Source organism: Rhopalosiphum padi, chromosome 1, assembly GCF_020882245.1.
Source record: "Rhopalosiphum padi isolate XX-2018 chromosome 1, ASM2088224v1, whole genome shotgun sequence".
Classification (NCBI taxonomy): Eukaryota; Metazoa; Arthropoda; class Insecta; order Hemiptera; family Aphididae; genus Rhopalosiphum; species Rhopalosiphum padi.
The window spans coordinates 72,938,096-72,958,091 of NC_083597.1; the positions used below are offsets into that span (position 1 = coordinate 72,938,096).

At 27.1% G+C, this 19,996-nt stretch overlaps 1 protein-coding gene across 1 annotated transcript; it reads right to left on the reverse strand.

Annotated features, from left to right (window-relative positions):
- Positions 1 to 6,876: 6,876 nt before the first annotated feature.
- On the reverse strand, positions 6,877 to 13,025 carry LOC132931811 (AFG3-like protein 2). Its single transcript, XM_060997833.1, has 12 exons — positions 12,765 to 13,025; positions 12,444 to 12,670; positions 11,114 to 11,248; positions 10,883 to 10,976; positions 10,504 to 10,805; positions 10,321 to 10,439; positions 9,946 to 10,221; positions 9,651 to 9,878; positions 9,115 to 9,341; positions 8,434 to 8,634; positions 8,154 to 8,348; positions 6,877 to 7,365 (listed from the first exon to the last, which is right to left on the reverse strand). Exons 1-12 carry the CDS (start codon positions 12,849 to 12,851, stop codon positions 7,159 to 7,161), a joined length of 2,298 nt encoding a protein of 765 aa, XP_060853816.1. The 5' UTR covers positions 12,852 to 13,025; the 3' UTR covers positions 6,877 to 7,158.
- Positions 13,026 to 19,996: the final 6,971 nt, after the last annotated feature.

Here is a 19,996-nt window from a genome sequence, read left to right on the forward strand (position 1 = left end):
CGTTTACTCGTTTCATTCATTGCGTTCTTCCTATTTCTATAGAATATTATTATATCGCGTTAAATACTTATAAAATAATAATTATTATTTTTATCCTATCATCTTTAATATTGTTGTTGTAGTTATTTATTATTATTATTATTATTATTATTATTTCTACTACTAATACAACTGTTGTTATCTGACATTTTTGGGGGCGTTCGCCAATCGTCCGAGACTATTTTTCTCTTTAACTATTTACATAATATACATTATATTATTATTAAATTACCTATATTATACTGTGGATATCTGCATGCACATACTGAAGGGTACTGCAGTTTTCGACGGCTAGATGGTTGTTGAAATATTTAAAATGCATCTCACCCGCACGTTGAATATTATGGAAAGAACGAAATAATAATATAATGACGATGACGATAATTATAACAATAATAATAATAATAATAATAATGAAAACGTTCGCAAATTCGCAATTATCAAATTAATGAGATTATAATACCTAATAATATAACATCAACGATAAATCAATAATAAAATATAAAAACTAATATCGAAGAGATTATTATTTATTTATATTATATATTATATAGGTAAATATAACATACATAATTATTATTATTATTATTATTATTAAACATATTATATATATACATTTATATATATATATATATATATATATAAATACATACATATATATATATATTTGCATATATACATACATTCCTAGATTTGTTCTGTAAATAAATAATTAAATCGTTTATATGAAATTTGTTTTTGTTTCGATTTGTTTTTTTTTATTGTAATCCAATGATCGTATTATATTAATATGTATTATTTAGTAGATATTATATAATTATTTATATATTTATATACATACATATATTATATAGGTATTTATAATATTTTATATGTGTATGAACAATGTATATAAATATATATAAATATATCTATATCTATATAGTGGATGTAATAAATTTAATTTAGTACCTATATCAAACAATTATTTGTAAAATGATCGTTGTATATTGATTGAAAAAGAAATCAGCATGTTATTGTTACATAATAATAAAAATTTGAAAAAAAAAACTAAAAAAATTTAAAAAAAACCATTAAATATATATAATGCTAAAAATTGTTTTGATTTTTTTTTTTTGTAAAATGCAAATGTTCGTTTGAATAAAAGTGTTTTTATTAATAACTAAAAATTATTTGTGTGTGTGTTTTTATAACGACGACGACGCCGCAGTCGTCAATCGTTTTATTTAATACCTACCTAACTATTATTAAAACACCTGTTCAGGTACCTGGGAAATTGTAAAACTCTGCCGGAATACTGGTTAAATGAGTATTGTGCAAACGGTTAACCCCCATTAGGCGATACCACAAAGAAAAAAAAAAGAATACTTATTGGTTAAATAAAAAGGTAATGAAAAAGTCCAATGTAAACTCCACCAGTTTTATTTTCTTGCCTGTAGATACATGCGAATTCATCCTGTGTTAAGAGTTAAGACCTTCTTACATTAAATACGTTTAAATCCGTTATTGCGATGGCATGGGTACGTCAAAATTGCTAAAATTAATAATAGTTTAATATAACATAACGTCATATCTAAATATTTTACGATTTTTACGATTATTTATTATGATTATTCAAATTATTTTACGTAATACCCATTATAATATTATATTAATATTATGTGTCATTGAATATTGTTCAGACAATAATTGTTTATACGTTTAGTATTGTATATTTTTTGCCATATTACGCATACGGCATACCTAACTATTATTTAATATGAAAAATTATTATTATACAAATTATAAATCTTTTTTTTAATAATAATATATTAGTTATTAATTCGGGGCCAGGTAAATAATTGGGTCGGCGATAATTTGTATTCATTTTGAAAGCGACAAGTTGAGTGCCGACTGTAAAATAATTTTTTAAGTTTATTATTGGATAATAATTTTGATCATAATATATTATGTAATATAGCTATATAGATATACTTTAATTTTATTTAGGTATCAAACAATCAAACATAAACTTATTAGGTTCCTCTTTAATGAATGATTTAGGTTTATACAATTATACTAGGTAGTACATTATAGGTACAGCTCCAAACTATAGTTTAACTCTATATACGTACCTACAGTTATTAGGTATCAAAAATTAAGCTTTAGTTATACCTATTTGGAATGATAAATCGTACCTACACAACTAATCAGAATTTCATAATATTATCTAATCCCCTTCAAATATATTTATTCCCTCTGGAAAATAACAAAAAAGCTAACGAATCAACGTGAAAATATCCCTCCTCTTGAACGTCCCGACAAATCATTAGCCATCACTGATTTAGAGAAAGCAAATCTCTTTGGAGCCCACTTATTTTCAACTTTCTCTCCTCATCCAGAAATAATCCCTAGCCCTGACCACACTGACCTAGTAAACTCATTTTTGTCTTCTCCCTTACCCATGTACCTTCCTGCCAAACCGATTTCTCCATCCGAAATCGTAACAGTCATTCACAAGCTTCGGCCTAACAAAGCTCCTGGTCATGGTCAAATCACAAATAAAATAGCAAAGAATTTATCTAAAAAGTCAATTTTGTTCCTTAACCATATATATAATTCTATGCTACGCTTGTCGTACTTCCCCCAACCTGGAAGCATTCAGTTATTATCATGATCTCAAAACCAAACAAGCCTAAACATCTCACAAGTTCTTATCGCCCAATCAGCTTACTACCTACATTTGCTAAACTATTCGAAAAACTAATTTTACATAGAATCTCGCCACTAATTGACCAACAAAATATTTTACCTAAATCTCAGTTTGGATTTCGTCGTAAACATAATACAACTCAACAAATCCACAGAATCGTAGATAAAATTTCATCCTCTTCGAGTCAAAACAATTTTGCCCTGCGGTATTCCTAGATATATCACAGGCCTTTTATCGCGTTTGGCATGACGGACTTCTTTTCAAACTTAAGCACTTTCTCCCTTCACCTTACTTTCTTTTAATTAAATCCTATCTTGATAACCAGTCCTTTTCAGTACGCCACAAAAATGAATTTTCTACTATCCAAAAAATTAAGGCAGGTGTTCCTCAGGGTAGTGATCTCTCTCCTATACTTTATAACATCTATACCTCTGATATGCCCACTTCCAATCAAACTCTCCTCGCCACATTTGCTGACGACACAGCAATATTTGCTTCAAATAATGACTCAGACACCGCTTCACACAACTTACAATTGCACTTAAATTTAATTGAGTCTTGGGCTAATAACTGGAAAATTAAAATTAATGACAATAAATCCGCTCAGGTTAATTTTTCCCTTAAGAAAAAAAAATGTCCCTCACTCAAATTTAATAACAAACCAATTCCTCTTCATCAATCAACTAAATACCTAGGTATCACTCTAGACAAAAGGCTAACCTGGGCAAATCATACAAAAAATAAACGTAAACAACTTAACTCCCGCCTCCATTTACTCCGACCTCTTCTAAAATCAAAAATAAAATATTAATTTACAAATCTATCATAAGACCAATATGGACCTATGGTATTCAAATATGGAGCCCAGCGAAACCAGCTAACATCCGTCCCATCCAAGCCTTTCAATCCATCTCATTAAGACTCTTAACCGGTGCTCCGTGGTATATCACAAATTCAGCTCTCCATAACGACTTAAAACTTCCAACAGTTAACGAACTTGCTAAAAGCTACTATAAAAAATTCCATTCCAAATTAATTAATCATTCTAACCCCTTTTTCAAAAACATGTCTTCTCTCACACTACCTTTTAATATTCCTCGAAGGTTAAAAAAAATTGAAGAAATTGGGCAAGAGACCTTCTAATCTAAAAAAAAAAAAAAAAAAAAATTAAAAATAAAATAATAAAATAAATTTCAATGCACGAACTTAAATTTTCTGAGGTTCTGTCACTGGACAGTCTCCTCTTCATGTGCTACATATCTTCTTTAAATCACTATCATCATTGTTACTTATTGTTTTATGTGTTAACAGATTGTAATATATTTTTAATAATAAAAAAAAAAAAATATATTTATACCTCACTCATCCGATCTTCGCTTGAAAATATGCTTTTTAATCTGGTAAAGCTGCTGCAACAGCACTGAACATAGGTATAGTTTTGAACTCGAAAAAATTCGAAACAAAATTCTTTGCTACTGATATGCTCTAATGAATAAGAACTCTTTACGAAAATATTTTAGGAAAATTTAAATTTAAAATCATTAAAAATATGTGTATTATACTAAGTAAAAACATAAAACAATATAACATATTATAGGTGTAAAGTTTACTCAGCCGCACAAAGGTCATATTATTTTATTATAACAACATAACAATGTAGAAGAAAAAGCCGTCTTTGATACTGTATTAACGTTTTAAGGATTGACCTTTCTATACACCGTTAGTTATCATTCTTGTAATATTTATTATGATATTATAAATTGGTGCTGGAGGTATTTTCGGTATACCGGTATTCATCAATATTTTCGGCATTTCAGAATACCGGTATACCGTGATTCGGTAATAATTAGTAATTACCGAAAAGGTTAGGTTATGGGTACCTAAATTTTTTTAAAACAATAACGAATAATAAGTACAAACATGATTTTTAAATTAGATGTTAAAATTAAATTTTTCTAGACTAGAAAACACTTATAAATTCGCCGAGATCCGGTAATTACCTAAAGGTACGTATTTTCGTTAATTATCAGTAATATGATTATAGATAGGTACGTCCAGTGGCGCAACTACGTACCGTACGTCCGGTAGTAGGTATTCAAATATCGAATACCGGTATCAACATTTTAAATACGGCCAATTCTATTTTAAATACTCAATCAATTTTTATTATTCGTTGCGAATTAAACATGTGACCTAACTCATATTTCATGTTATTATACACGGGTACTTATCAATTTCCTCAAAAAAACCGAAAAGAGGCAATTATTTTCCTATGGTAATCTTCAACAGCGATCAAACACAAATTCACAAGTGCCAATGGGCAATGGCGCAACTAGTGGTAAGAGAAAAGTAGCACGTATAATGTGTAAAATTTTTCATGTGTAAAATATTGTAAAACCGATACAGTAACATTCTTCGGTTCGTTTAGAATTTAAAATGTCTAATGGTAAGTGACGAGTGTGATTATGGTGTGTTGATGAACACCCAGTGGTGGATCCAAGGGAGAGGTAAAAGTGTAAATACTCCCCCCCCCGTGAGCTTATTATATTTAAATTTTATAAATTTATAAAAGTATAACAATGTTGTCATTGATACCAGTTTGTAAGAATAAATTCTAAATGGTGAATATTATAATAAGTAAATAATATAAGTAATTAATGTTTATATTAATAAGTATGTTATTCAGTAGGTATGAATAGTATCAGATGGATATATTTTAATTACCCTCCCCCCACCGCTTGATGAATTTCTGGATCCGCCCCCGTGAACACCTTAGGTTATTCGAAGTTAACAGTTTTTGCGGGGACTGACGACTGTGGGCACTGGGCTGATGTACTCCACGTCTCGAGAATTTTAACCTTAGCCGCGCATGTTTACGACCATTTTTTTTTGTTTGGCGACGGGCTTCGTAGTAAAAATGCTGATCCAAATAACGGATCATAACGTATATTAATCTAATTTATTCTAAACGGTCAATTTTTTTTTTTTTTGGTAGCTATTGGGAATAAATTAAAACTGATGAGAATATTATTTCATATTTGTAGTTTTAGAAATTGAAAATAGGCAGATGAGAAAATCATTTTTTCGATTTTGTCCTCTAGAAAGAAAGAACCGAAAGAAGATTATTTGCTTTTGCCTAGGAAAACAATCAAATTATGGTACAGTCACTTATTGTACACTATTATAACAATAATTGTAGTCTAAAAAAGTGTTGAAATAATGAAATAAGGATGTCAGATTGTCAAATACTCTGACGATTTAATACAATGAATATATAATAGCGTAGCAATAATTGGAACAGTCGAAAACAAGCATAATATTTACGATCGATTGAATATCAGCAGAATGAAAATGATTCATTCGTTGTTAAATAATTTACTGAATAAAATATATGGAACGGGTTATTATTTTTTACTGTATAGGTAGTAATTATTCTTCTAATTTATGGACGAGTAAAAATAAGTGATGAATTTCATGAAAAAGTTCACTTAAAAAATGAACTCTTTACGTCACAGCAGAAATACTAAAATATAATATATATATATAGACTATAGGGGTATTAGTGTAGTAGTGTCGTCACAGCCCACAGGTGTAACCTGTACTTATATTATTTGGAGCATGCGTTTAATTATATTGTGTACATTTTAAATAATAATAATTTAATTGTCACGTAGGTAGGTGGTAGGTATACATATAGGGGTTCTTTTTGTACAATTGACTCTCTAGTCACCACTTATAACTATAATTCACTAAATTTTAATTTAACAAATTAAAAAAAAAATATTGTTTTAAAATGATTTCAAATTGTGTGGAAAATAATATTTTTAAAAATGTTAAAAAGATTTGAGAAGATTAGTGATTAAAATAATTACTATTAATATCACACAAAACACACACACACACCTCTAATAAACCTCATTTTCACCATCACCACTGTACCTAGAGATATAAACTAACTGAAAGAATGTATTATTTATATTTTCAATAAGCATCATAATTTGATAATCAAATTAATTACTTTAAAACCAATTAAAAACATTTATTCAGAAAACTGTAAACATTTTACATAATAAATATTTATAGATTTATAAATATATATTTAAATGTTAACATTTGTTCGCAGAACATCAAGTAATAAAACCAAGTCTAGGATACCAATATATTTTCTGTAATACATACATTAAATATGATATGGTATAAACCAACTAATATACAAGTTTAATTAATGTGAATTTTACATTACCGAATAGGACGTGAAATCCATACAAACAAAATGCTGTTATAGATTACAAGCAAATGCAACATACATAAAATATGAGAAAGGAATAAACGTTATTCAAAACAATGTGTATAACTTATTCTTAATCATATTTATTGAGACTACATACTAGCATTGTAACAATTTAAAATTCAACCAAAATGATAATCTACTTTTTCTTCTTTGCGTCTTCTTTATTTTCGCTGTTTTTATTCCAGTCCTTGAGTCCTTTCGGTAATGTAGTGTCTTCGTCCATCGAACCCGTTCCTTCAACAAACTCTTCATATGTCGATTTTTCCTGGAACGGTCTGGGTCCCAAAAGTTCAATCATATCTTCTCTGCTGAGTACTTCTTGTTTTAACAATCTTTCGGCAACCTAATGAATGATTCGAAAATTATTTTTACAGATATTTATTCAGCATTTTATTATGAACGAGATGATCTATAATTTATAATTTATTTAGCTAAATGTTAAACTATGTAATGTTTTGAGAAAATATTTTGCGTAATGGGGCATTCCATCAAATATCAGGTTTATGATTAATTATACAGTTATGTGAAAAAATTATGGATCAAGGAATTTATGTACAACAAATTTAATTATTTTAAAATTGTCTCAATTCTTCATGTTAATATTAATATGAACATGAATAAAAAATTATTAAGTGAGGAAATTCATGATTGAGAAAACAGCAAACATGAGACCAAATAAAGTAAACCATTAACGATAATGTTATTATAAATGATGATGCATGCTTAAGATATAGAAACAAGAAACAAAGCTTTATCATCTACTTTTTAGTAATAAGAGTATAAAGTTTATACGATAAACTAATATAAAAATCAATTAAAACACATTAACATTTATATATTTTTAACTTATACCATATACATCAACTATCAAGTGTTAAGTTGTTTATACTATAGTTATTAACTTTATATTTTTACTGTTTAAGTTTAATGTCTTATTATTCTATGATATTAGAATATTAAGTTATTATATAATTTTGCATAACCTTAATATAAAGACAATTAAATTTGTTATGCAACTTAAAATAATAAAAGGTATTTATGCATAACTATTTCCTTATTCAATAAATATAACATATTAAAATGATTTTGTAAAGATAATTTGCCAAACATATTATATTAATCTAATATTACCTTTATAATGTCGTCCTTGTGTTTTTTAACTAATTCCATAGTATCATCATATGCTTTAGAAACCAATATTTTTACTTCTGAATCTATCAAATGGGCTGTAGTTTCGGAATACGGTTTCTCAAATGTCATTTCTCCAGGTTGAGGCAAATCAAAACTAACATTACCTACTTTCTCATTCATTCCAAAATGTGCAACCTGAAATATTTATATTCAAACAAGTAAGTTTATATTGTAATTTGATTTTTTTAATTTTCCATAAATGACACAATAATCTCAGTACCTGTGCATATGCGTTTTCAGTGACTTTTTTTAAATCGTCCTGAGCACCTGTTGTAATTTCATTAAAAAACACTTGTTCTGATACTCGACCACCAAGAGTCATACACATTCTATCAAATAACTGACGTTTTGAATATAGATATTGCTCTTTGGGTAAATATTGAGCATAACCTAATCCTTTACCTCTTGGTATAATTGAAACCTAATACAAATATAAATACATTTAAATCAAAAAAACTTACAAAATATGTTACTTGACATGACATCAGATTAAACTTTACTATCTTTGTCTTTTCAAATTTATTTCAGAAAATATATATTAGAAAACTGAAATCAAAATAGACTATAAAATAATACTACATATTTATATAACAACATTTCAAAGAGAAAATTATAAAGGGAAAACAACTGTGAAATTTTATGATTAAATGTTTTGATTTTATTTATTAAACAATAACCTACGAAGTTGTGTTCACATAAAAATCTAAAAAAAAAAGTATGTTGTAATAATCATGAAAATTTTAATTTCTTCGACATTTATAATAAAGAATTTTGGTATATATTTAAAAATATTTTTTTAACTGTACATAAAATCATTTTATATTTTATGTAGGTGAAAAGCAAAGATAATAAAAATCTGAGAAACATGTCTAGAAATATATATATAAACCTTTTACAATACTTTTAATAATGGATCTGCATATTGCAAGTACCAGCCACAAACAGCATGACCAGCTTCATGATAGGCGACTATTTTTTTCTCATCAGCTTGTAAAACTCTACTTTTCTTTTCCATACCAGCTACTACTCTTTCAATAGCCTGTTCAAAATGTTGTATTGAAATACTTGCAGCCAATTCTCTAGCTGCTATTAAAGCGGCTTCATTGCATACATTAGCAATGTCCGCCCCTGGAAAACAATAAAAGTTAATACCATTGTTTATCATATTTCATTTAGAATTTTAGAATTACTTGTAAAGAAAAAAATAGCAAGTAACACTTATATTTAATTTGGTAATAATGTGGGAATTTTTAAAACTATTAATGACCTAACTTGTGGTAAAATAGCCATTAAATGCTCCTCCATGTAAAGATTAGATTTTTCATTTCATATTATGTAGTTTACAAGTATGTAGCATACAGGATAAAATAGTAATATTTAAGAAAATTTAATACCTAACTATAATAGTTGACTTAAAAATAAAATAATTTACAATACCTGTAAAACCGGGCGTTCGAGCTGCTAACTTTCTAGCAGTCTCCAAAATATTCAAATTAGTTTTTAATGGTTTTAAGTGTACACCAAAAATGGATGCACGACCCTTAATATCAGGTGCTGGAACATATATCTGTCGGTCAAAACGACCAGGACGCATTAATGCTTGATCCAAAACATCTACTCTATTGGTTGCAGCTAAGACCACTACATTAGTAGTTGTATTGAACCCTAAAACGTATAAATATTATTAGTAAGTACAGTTATATTAAAACACTATTATATAATCATTATATACCATCCATCTCTACAAGCAGTTGATTTAAAGTGTTTTCTTGTTCAGAGTGACCACCTACATTACGACCTCCTCTTTTTTTACCAACAGCATCAATTTCATCAATAAACAATATGCATGGAGCATGTTTACGAGCCATAGTAAACATATCTCGGACTCTTGATGGTCCAACACCAACAAACATTTCCAAAAACTCTGAACCAGAAACAGATAAAAATGGAACATCTGCTTCACCAGCAGTTGCTTTTGCGAGTAATGTTTTACCAGTACCCGGGGGTCCTATATACACAAAAATAAACCATATAACATATTTTTTGATTTTATGAACAATTCAAAAGGCGGTTTTGCTAAAATAAGCCAGATAAAGAAATATCCTACCTGTAAGCATTGCTCCTTTAGGAATTTTGGCTCCAAGATCCAAATATTGTTGTGGATTTTTTAAAAAGTTAACAAACTCCATGATTTCTATTTTAGCTTCTTCGCAACCAGCAACATCCCTAAATTGAATTGTAAAATTAATAAAGTATGAACATAATTTAGTAATTATTTAAATTGATTTACTTGAAACGGACGTCAATGTCTTTTGGATCTACAAGTTTGGCTGTAGATTCCATTACCCCTCCAAATAATCCACCTCCACGCCTACCACGGCCAGTCATCATTTCAGCTGATCTTCTCATCATAAACAATAAAAATCCTATGAATAATATAGTCGGAAGGAACCCAGAGAAACTGCTCGCTTCCAATTCAGTTTTATAGACTACTGGTATAAAATTGGCTGGTTCTAGATTTAGTTCTAGTTGTGCATTTTCCAAACTTCTCTCAAAAGAATCTACACTACCAATGTTAAACCATAGAGTTGCCTGTAAAAATAGTAACACACATAAAGTGAAGAATTATAGCATTCATTAATTATTACCATTAAATAATCTTATCTTACACTTCCATCAATAGAAGATCCTGGCTGTAGATTTATTCGAACCCATTTCTTATTAACAACTTCTAATTTTTCAACTACATGTCGATTTAAATAACTGAAATCAAATAATGAAAGAATCAAAAATATGTGTAATGTACATAACATTTTTAATATTATTTATGCTTGTGATGTAAAATAAAAATAAATAATTATTTTAGTTTAAAACTAGAAGTACTAATTATAAGGACTTACTTATTGACAAAATCTTTCCACGTGATTTCTTTATAACTCATATTATAAAATGCAAGAAGACTGATTATACCTATTGCACCAGCTACACCATAAAGTATCCATTTTTCTTTATCAGAATCACCTGAAGAACTAGATCTGAAAAAGAAAAATTATAGATTAAAATTATTAATATATACTATGAAACACTTTAAAACGTGTAGGTTTTATGATAACTAGTTATATGACAGTAATTTAGATGTTATTTCTAAAAATTAAAGAATACATTTTATTTTAAAATATTAAAAACATTGATACATCAATTGAAGTGTACCATTAACAAAGTGACACTGTATACCTAAGTTTTCATATGGAAATCAGACATACAAATTAGTTATATATAAAAATTATAAATTCAGTATAAAGAATTTTAATTACCTACTATTATTAATATAGTCATTTACAATTTAATAAATTTTCATTTAAAAATGTTAACAATATTTTGGTAGCATGTTTTTAGTATTACAAATTTTTATTAATTTTTTTTTATTTAAATAATAAAAACATGCTTATATTCATATTTAGAACTAGATTAATATGTTAAATATAATATTCTTTTTTTAGGTAACATATATTATGACCTAAATGATATGTTTAGCTAAAACTGAATGTGACTGTTGTATAAAAAAATGTAAGTATTAAAAAAAAAAATTCTTCTATATATATATTTAATTAACATAAAAACAATATCAGTTTAAATTAAATAATAAACAAACATTAATAATATTTACGTTACAAGATTTAAAGATAAAAGTTATTTTGCTATTTTTGTTGGCATTTTACCATTTCAGTACAATATAACATTGGCAATTGCACCATATTGCAAAATCTAAACAAACCAATTAAATCATTATTTCTACCAATAAGGTATAACATAATATGACAAATTATAATATTTTTTATATTATTTTGGTTGATGCATTATAATTTTATTGATAAGATCTAACTTAAGGATTATTATAACCCCTATAATAAGCCAATTTAAGGCATACACTTTGTAAACTATTATTGATATCAACAATGTCGAAAAATCAAACAAAAAATAATCAGAATAATAAAGTTGATAAGTAGTATAAGAGTACTTAATAATAATAATAAAAAAAAACCAATAAAACATAATCAGTAATCATTATTCAGAATAGATGTTTTTTAAAACAATAAATCCTTATAAAAACAAAAAATTGATGAATATCACCAATCTAATAATTTATAAATCATGACATTTTTTTATTTTAATTTTAAAGATGATGAGTATTCACTCAAGGTATATAATATAACAATAAAAAGTACTAACCCTTGTGACATTCGATTGATCTTCTTTTTAAATGCATTGTCAAAAGAGGGCGGTTTACTAGCAGGGTTGTCAGACTTTTGGTCATTTTGTTTGCTTTTTTTGTCTTTGTCGAAATACTTTTCAAAACCAGTAGGTGGTTTTTCACACAGATTAGTCCACTGTTTGAGCACTGTGTTCAAACTTGGTAACACTTGACGCCTGCTCAGGAGACTCAATTGACGGTTTAACTATAAAACAAACAAAAAATTAACGGATTCCTTTCATTCTTTATTTTCAGAACTGTTGTGTCAATATAAACTCTAAACTATTACGACCACTCACTGCGAAATTGTCTAATCGGCCCGTACGGATACCGTTCATCAACAATCTCTCAACCTTTTTCGATATGGTAAAAAATCTTTGCGACATATCTAAAAATTAACTAGATACCTATTAATACAATTTAAATACATACAACGGTCAACGTTCAAATAATAAAGTAGAATAAATACAGAGACGAATAAATTTTAAATAACATTTTCTATTTTTCTATTCATAAAACACGGACCGCAGAAAATCAGAAAACGAATGTTATCAGATGACAAAAATTAACCCTGCCATTCATAGCGGTCTTCTATGGGTCCTTGCAATCTGCTTTGCAACAGTGTAGTAACAACTGTTGTTGAACAGTACGATGATGTGTGATAACGAGCAGTGCCGCCAATCGTGCTTTCCTCAGTCAAAGGACTTGCACTTCCCGGGCGTTTTCGAACGCGCCGATATCATCCACGCGTATAATATACTTATTAATTTATCACTAAGCTGTCGCGTGATTAACGAAAATTAAGAAAAATTAAACAACACACTCATCAAATTATTCACTGAAAATTCACATAAGATTTTAAGTCGCCAAGTGATTCATAGTATCAACATTAGCTAGATAATTTGAATTAACATTTTAAATACGACTTTTTAGATTCAAAATTATCGTAAAAATAGGTCCTTAAATCCTTAATAGATTATAATTTATTTATCTGTAGACTATGAGTAAATTTAAATGCCATTTATTTAGGTATAGAGTCGAAGACAGTAGGAGGAAGTTAAAATTTCTTATAAGATATTGTTATTAACTTATTATTATATTATATTTTAATTATCGTCGGTAATGAATAACGACCTACTTAGTAACTCTTTATTGGTATATTTTGTATGATTACATGTACAGGTAGAAATAATCTGAAGCTTAAACCAAAATTAACATCTTTATGGGAAAAAGTGTAATTTATTATATAATCATAAAATTAAATCATATTAAGAATTATTGAATAGAAAATAATACTTATAAACACTTTATAACTTTGGTGATTAGAAAGATATGTATTACAAAGAGAAAAATAAGATTGTGAAATCAAACCATAATATCATGTAAGTATATAACAATAACAGTATATATATTATGTATTATTATGGGCTATGAATTATGATTAGTATGGACGATTTATGAATACTTCTTTAGGTAGCTTCAGAAAAAATATAACAGATGTTTGAAATTAAATAAAAAATAATAAATATTATATACATTATTTTATATATATAAATGTATTTAAAAATACAACTATAGCAGTATTATTCAAAATATTACAAAAAAAGTAAAGAAAAGCCATTAGATAAGTTCAAATTTTCAATCATAAAAATGCATAGTCTAACATTAAAATTTATGAAATAAATAATAATTAAATTACAATTTATATATACAAGTAGTATTCAATCCATTATACACTGTTCCTAGTCATGTACTCATATCGGTGAGTGGTGACCATTGAACTCTATATGATATCATATATTATCATATAGAGTTCAATGCTTATACCAAGACTAACTCTTATTTTAGACGTTAGATAACGCTGTCGTATACGATTTTTAATTTAATTCCAATTTCCGATTTCAAGTTTCGGCTGCAATCGGGTTACGATGATTTATAAGTTTTGAATTTTTCTTAAGAATCGTGATCACGCTGTTTATATCTTTTAGTGATTACTGATTAGTAGGAGGATGAAGTTTACTATTAATTACATATTAATACTTAATAGTATTCAATTATAACTATAGGACAAGGAATGCTAGGATTTATGCAGAGACTTATGCAGTACAAAATTTAAAATATAAAAATACATTTGTTTTAAATTTAAACTACTTAAATATTGATCACTTTTTAGTTTTTACATACAAGTCAGAAACTAAATACAAATAAGTTATTACTAAATGGATTACATTATTATAGATTTAACCGACAACATCAGTTAACAGTCTATAAATAGTCTATAAACTAAGTACCTATATACTTACGACCAGTGAATCGTTTTTTACTACAACCATAAGTGCAATTTAAATAAAAAAAAAAAAACTGAGGGTGCTTAATCTCTTCCATTTTCCGGGTATAGCGTTGAATAGCTACTGATTGTAATAGTATAAAAACAATATTTGAGGGTGCTAATACCCACAAAGCGCCACCCTATTTGCGCCCATGACTACAACACTCTTATTAATATAATGTAAGAATTTAGCCCAAATGTATCAAGTATAATGTTTGACCTCACAAGTGACGCAATATAATATAATATTATATTATAATTTAATCATCATAATATTATAATCGATTGTTGTTTGAATCGTACTTCCAAATGAACATATTTACATATCCAAAATGGACATGGAAATAATAATACAATACTTAAACTCATTATTTTCGTTTGTAAAATATTATGTTTCTACAGTCAAACTTGGTTGACTCGATTTTGACATTGGATACTTTGAATTTTTTCTCTGATTTCCAAAATTTTCTTTTTAAACAATGTAAAAAAAATCGTCAACTCGTATATTTCGTAAATATTAGGTATAGCTCAATTTTCCGATGTAATCAGGGTTTTTATTTTTGAAAACAAAATTTTTCAATTAAGAATTTAGTTTTTAGTGAACAACCTTCGACTAAAACCGGGTAATCGCCTCTATAATACGTTCCATTATATCCAAAATTAAATCCTATCCAAATGATATACGTAATTACCTACCTCCTGTTCGGCAATATCATTGCAGTATCAGCCGTAGATATAAATATTGTAATAATTATTGTTTGCGTTGTGCTAACTGCACACAATAATAATACAACACATTATCTGTGTATAGGATACACCTCATCGCGGTAATTTCGTTGATATATAGAAGATATGCGAGAAAAACAAACAATCGATAGGTACCCCTAACTTCTGCGGTCGGGCCGCCGTCGAGTAAACCCGTTAAATCCCGTTAAATTATATACGACCCTGCACAAATCCAGCTAGATCCAGCACGTTTCAAGTGCTAGGTGGTTGGAGGGATATACGGGTATTATACTCGCCACGGGATAAGCTCTCTTCTATCACGTGAGTTATGGGTTACATTAATTAACGATCGCCGTTGTCTTCGTTCCTACGCCGCTTTTAATGTCACGTTTAATAACACACCCACATGTTAGAATAATAACTGCCTGAAATCACCGGGCTGCAATAGGTAATCCGGTGTAGTGTCAAATCCATTGCACGACCAACAACTGCTGGAGAAGAAGTTTATCAACTGCTGTAGGTGGAAAAAAAATGAGAATGCGAGTAAGAGCAACGTATTATTGGTTAAATCACTCAAATCTCATATAAAATATAAGCATAACATTTTTTTATTTTTTTTTTTTTTTTTTTATAAAAAAACCATTTAAAGCTTAAATTTGGACAAAATTACATATTATTATACCTTTTAGACATAGGGAAAAATGCAGGTGTATGTTATAAAAAAAAGGTTGTTTGCACGTAGTTTACGTTTGCCCTCGTGTTTAGATTGAAAAATGTCGGGTGCGTTTATTTTACACAATATCTAACTATATATGTACCTATAATACCTGTGCACTGCACGTGTAATGTGTATGTTTAATATTATATTATTATAACGATAACAATGTGATGACATTGCAGCACTGAAAGCAATTTTAACTTCGAGTAAACGACGATCGTCACTCATCATATTTTATATTATACTATACATATTAATATAATTTATAATCTATACCTATGTCCTATACTGGCTATACTGTTTTCGTACAAATATGGAAAATATTGTTTACAGTTGATCGGCCGTGTCGTCATCTTCGTATCACGTAATATTACTTTTATTATTAAATAGTTAATGGTATGACTATCGCCGACGAAAACTTGGCATGACACCATGTCACCGCGCGTATATTATCGAATTTTAATAATGTGTTATTAATTGTCGTGTGTATATGAAAACTGAAAACACTGAAAAGGTTGTTATACAAAAGCATACAAGCAGTGTCATTAAAAATAAAAAAAAAATAAAAATGTATACCCTTTCAAAGTGAAACTTGAAAGCATAAATTCATGATAAACGCTGTTACTGTATAATAAATTACAATATCTGCTACATAATATTATATTATTTTAATATTTATATTTAAATGTTTATTGATTTTGACCTTTAAATTTTAATTATAAAACTTCATAAAATGCATTGAAAATAAAAATAAAATAATAATTGTATTTCATATTTCATAGATAATTGAGATAATTCACATATATATACTTAAAAGATACTTTTAAAATGTATTTAAATATAGATACAAGTACATCCATTCAGAAAGTATTTAAGTACAAATACAAATATTTGCTATGTATTTAAATGCTTTTCAAATACTTTTTTTTTTACTTTTCTACTAGTTAGCTGGCCAAATTAATGTTGTATTAACTAATTTAAAATTGTCATGTTACATTCAACTAGGCATTATTAGAACTTTTTATACCACTTACTTAATAGTTTATTATATACGAAAAAATGAAAATAAATAAAACTTGTTATATTATAGCAATACTTTAATATTAAGCAGTGGTAATCACTTAATTACCTAATCAGTAATTGAACAGTTATAAATGAAATATAAATAAGAAGAAGTGGATATACAAAGCAATTAAAAGAATATTTTGTTGCATTTAAGTATATTTATATTTTATAATAATCACATTCAAAAATGAACGAGAAATCAGCAATAGGAGACAGGGGTTCTTAACATTTATAAATGAAAAATATAAATAAAATAGACAAAATAAATAGTATAATAATTTAAAAAAAAAAAGAAATATGTGACAACTGATGAATAATTTGTTAATCAAAAGTATTATTTGTATAAAAGTATTTGATTTTCAAATACAAATACGTCCAAGACAGTATTTAAATATATGTACTCAAATACTTATACTCAAATACTTTACATAACTGCTATATAATTACGTTTAATTCAGTAATTTTTCATTTTTATATGATGTGTATGATGCACAAAGTTTATATTATTATAATATTAAGTTTAAGATAAACTTCAGTTAAAAAGAAAAATTTAAGTTTCAAAATTATATACTATGATGATTAATGATACAACGATTTATGTTGGTATAAAAAAATGTATTCATAACAAACAAAAAAACTATTGTTACAAATTTACATTTCTGCTAAATGATTAAAGTAAAACCCTGCTGAAAACGTTAGTTAAAATTTTTTAGAGTATATAGTTTACCACCATATAAAACATTACTTAATATCGAATATTTTCACAAATTTAGTACTTATACAGAAATTGTGCAGTTGTCTCATCGCGTGAATACAATTTCCGAAGTAAGTAATTTGATTTTTCATGTCTGGTGAATATGGTGTCGGTTTTTGTTGCACAATCTATATAATGTATATATATATATATATATATTATATTATATGTGTGTGTGTGTGTGTGTGAGTGTGTGTATCTGTATGTATATTAATTAAAGCAATAGTAGTAAAATAGTATTATTATGAAATACTGTTATAGTATACTTAGCTCTTATAAATTATTATCGAATAAATATGTAGGTACTACATATACCTATAGTCTATACTATACATAATATTGGCAAAACTGGCGACAAAATAATTGTAATATTTCAGTGGATTATATACTAGTGCAAGAATATAATTTGTTTATCTGTTTTACCATCCGGAAATAACATTCAATGGTCCTAAAAAATATCCAGTGATAGTTTATAATGATAATAATAATATTCTACAGTATGAAAAATTATGTGACAATAAACAAAATAGAGAAATATTCTTCATTTAATTTTAATGATATTTTATTTTACTGTAGGTACCAATAAGCTGTCTTACGATGAAATTAATTTTGGTAAAAGCTGCATCAGCGGAGAATAATATAAACTATAATAATATAATCGTATTTATTACCATTCATCAGTGTATTAAATTAATTTTAATTACATTTATCAACAATTATTATTATTATTATTATTATTATTATTTTTTGAAGATCAGCCAAAGTTAATTCTATTGGTAGTGGAAAAATAATGAATAATTATATAGAAAAAGTGTACCTAAGATACTCGTATTATAGCTTATACCTATTGTTGATAAACATGCATTTTGTTTTTTCTATCAACTATAAAACGCTGTTTAACGATTTTTTATTATGAGTATGTGAAAGAAAAAGAAAATACGATAATTTAGGCTTTAATCAATAAAATTTAATATTTTATTTTATAAAAGGGGTGTAATAAATTACTCATTATTTTAAAAGTAAAAGAAAATCAATTATCATTTATTATCGTTTCGCCAAATTTATCCAAAATTCCATGTTTATTAAATTATTTTTAATATAATTGCGTACCTATAGAAAAGGCTGGTTGCATATTTATTAGCATATTATTACGAGTGAAGAATAATATATAAATAACGATTTCTTTAGAAGTTTATAAATGTTAAAAGTAGAAAGAAAGTATCTATATATGGTGAAGCATAGAACATTAATTAAATTGAGGTTACAATTTTAATTTTAAAATACTTATTTATAAAAGTATTTTATCGCCACAAAAGAAATAACACTGTTTTAGTTTCATTAAAAATATATAATATTACAAAAATATTTTGTTTAATCGTGATAGATTATTACTCATATCAGAGTACCTATTTCATGGGATAAAATAAATAATCAGATAACAATATGTTTGACACTTTTACCAAGAAAATCTTCAAAGTTCTTTTCTATAGACTATATTCATAAAGGTTTTTCAATTCTTTTTAAATGGAGATAAGAATACTCTGATTAGTTATTATTACCTATAATTTATAGTATTTATTATTATGTCGAGTACTCTCCATTTATTACAAAATATTTTATAAAACAAATTCCAATCAATTTGTGTTAAAAAAAATTTAAATTAAATTAAAAATTAATATTTCTTGATGTCATTGATGTAAAATAATTCAATCCAAAAAGACGGTTCGATCCTCCTCAATGTCATAATTGCCAAAAATACGAACACAGACGTAATTACTGTCATCACTATCCACTATTCACTATATATTCACTATCCATGAAATGTGGATCAGAACACTCAACTGACGAATGCACAAAACAACGGGAGGAACCCGCAAAATGTGCAAATTGCGGTGGAAATCACACTGCAAACTACAAAGGATGCCAATCCCTTAAAAAA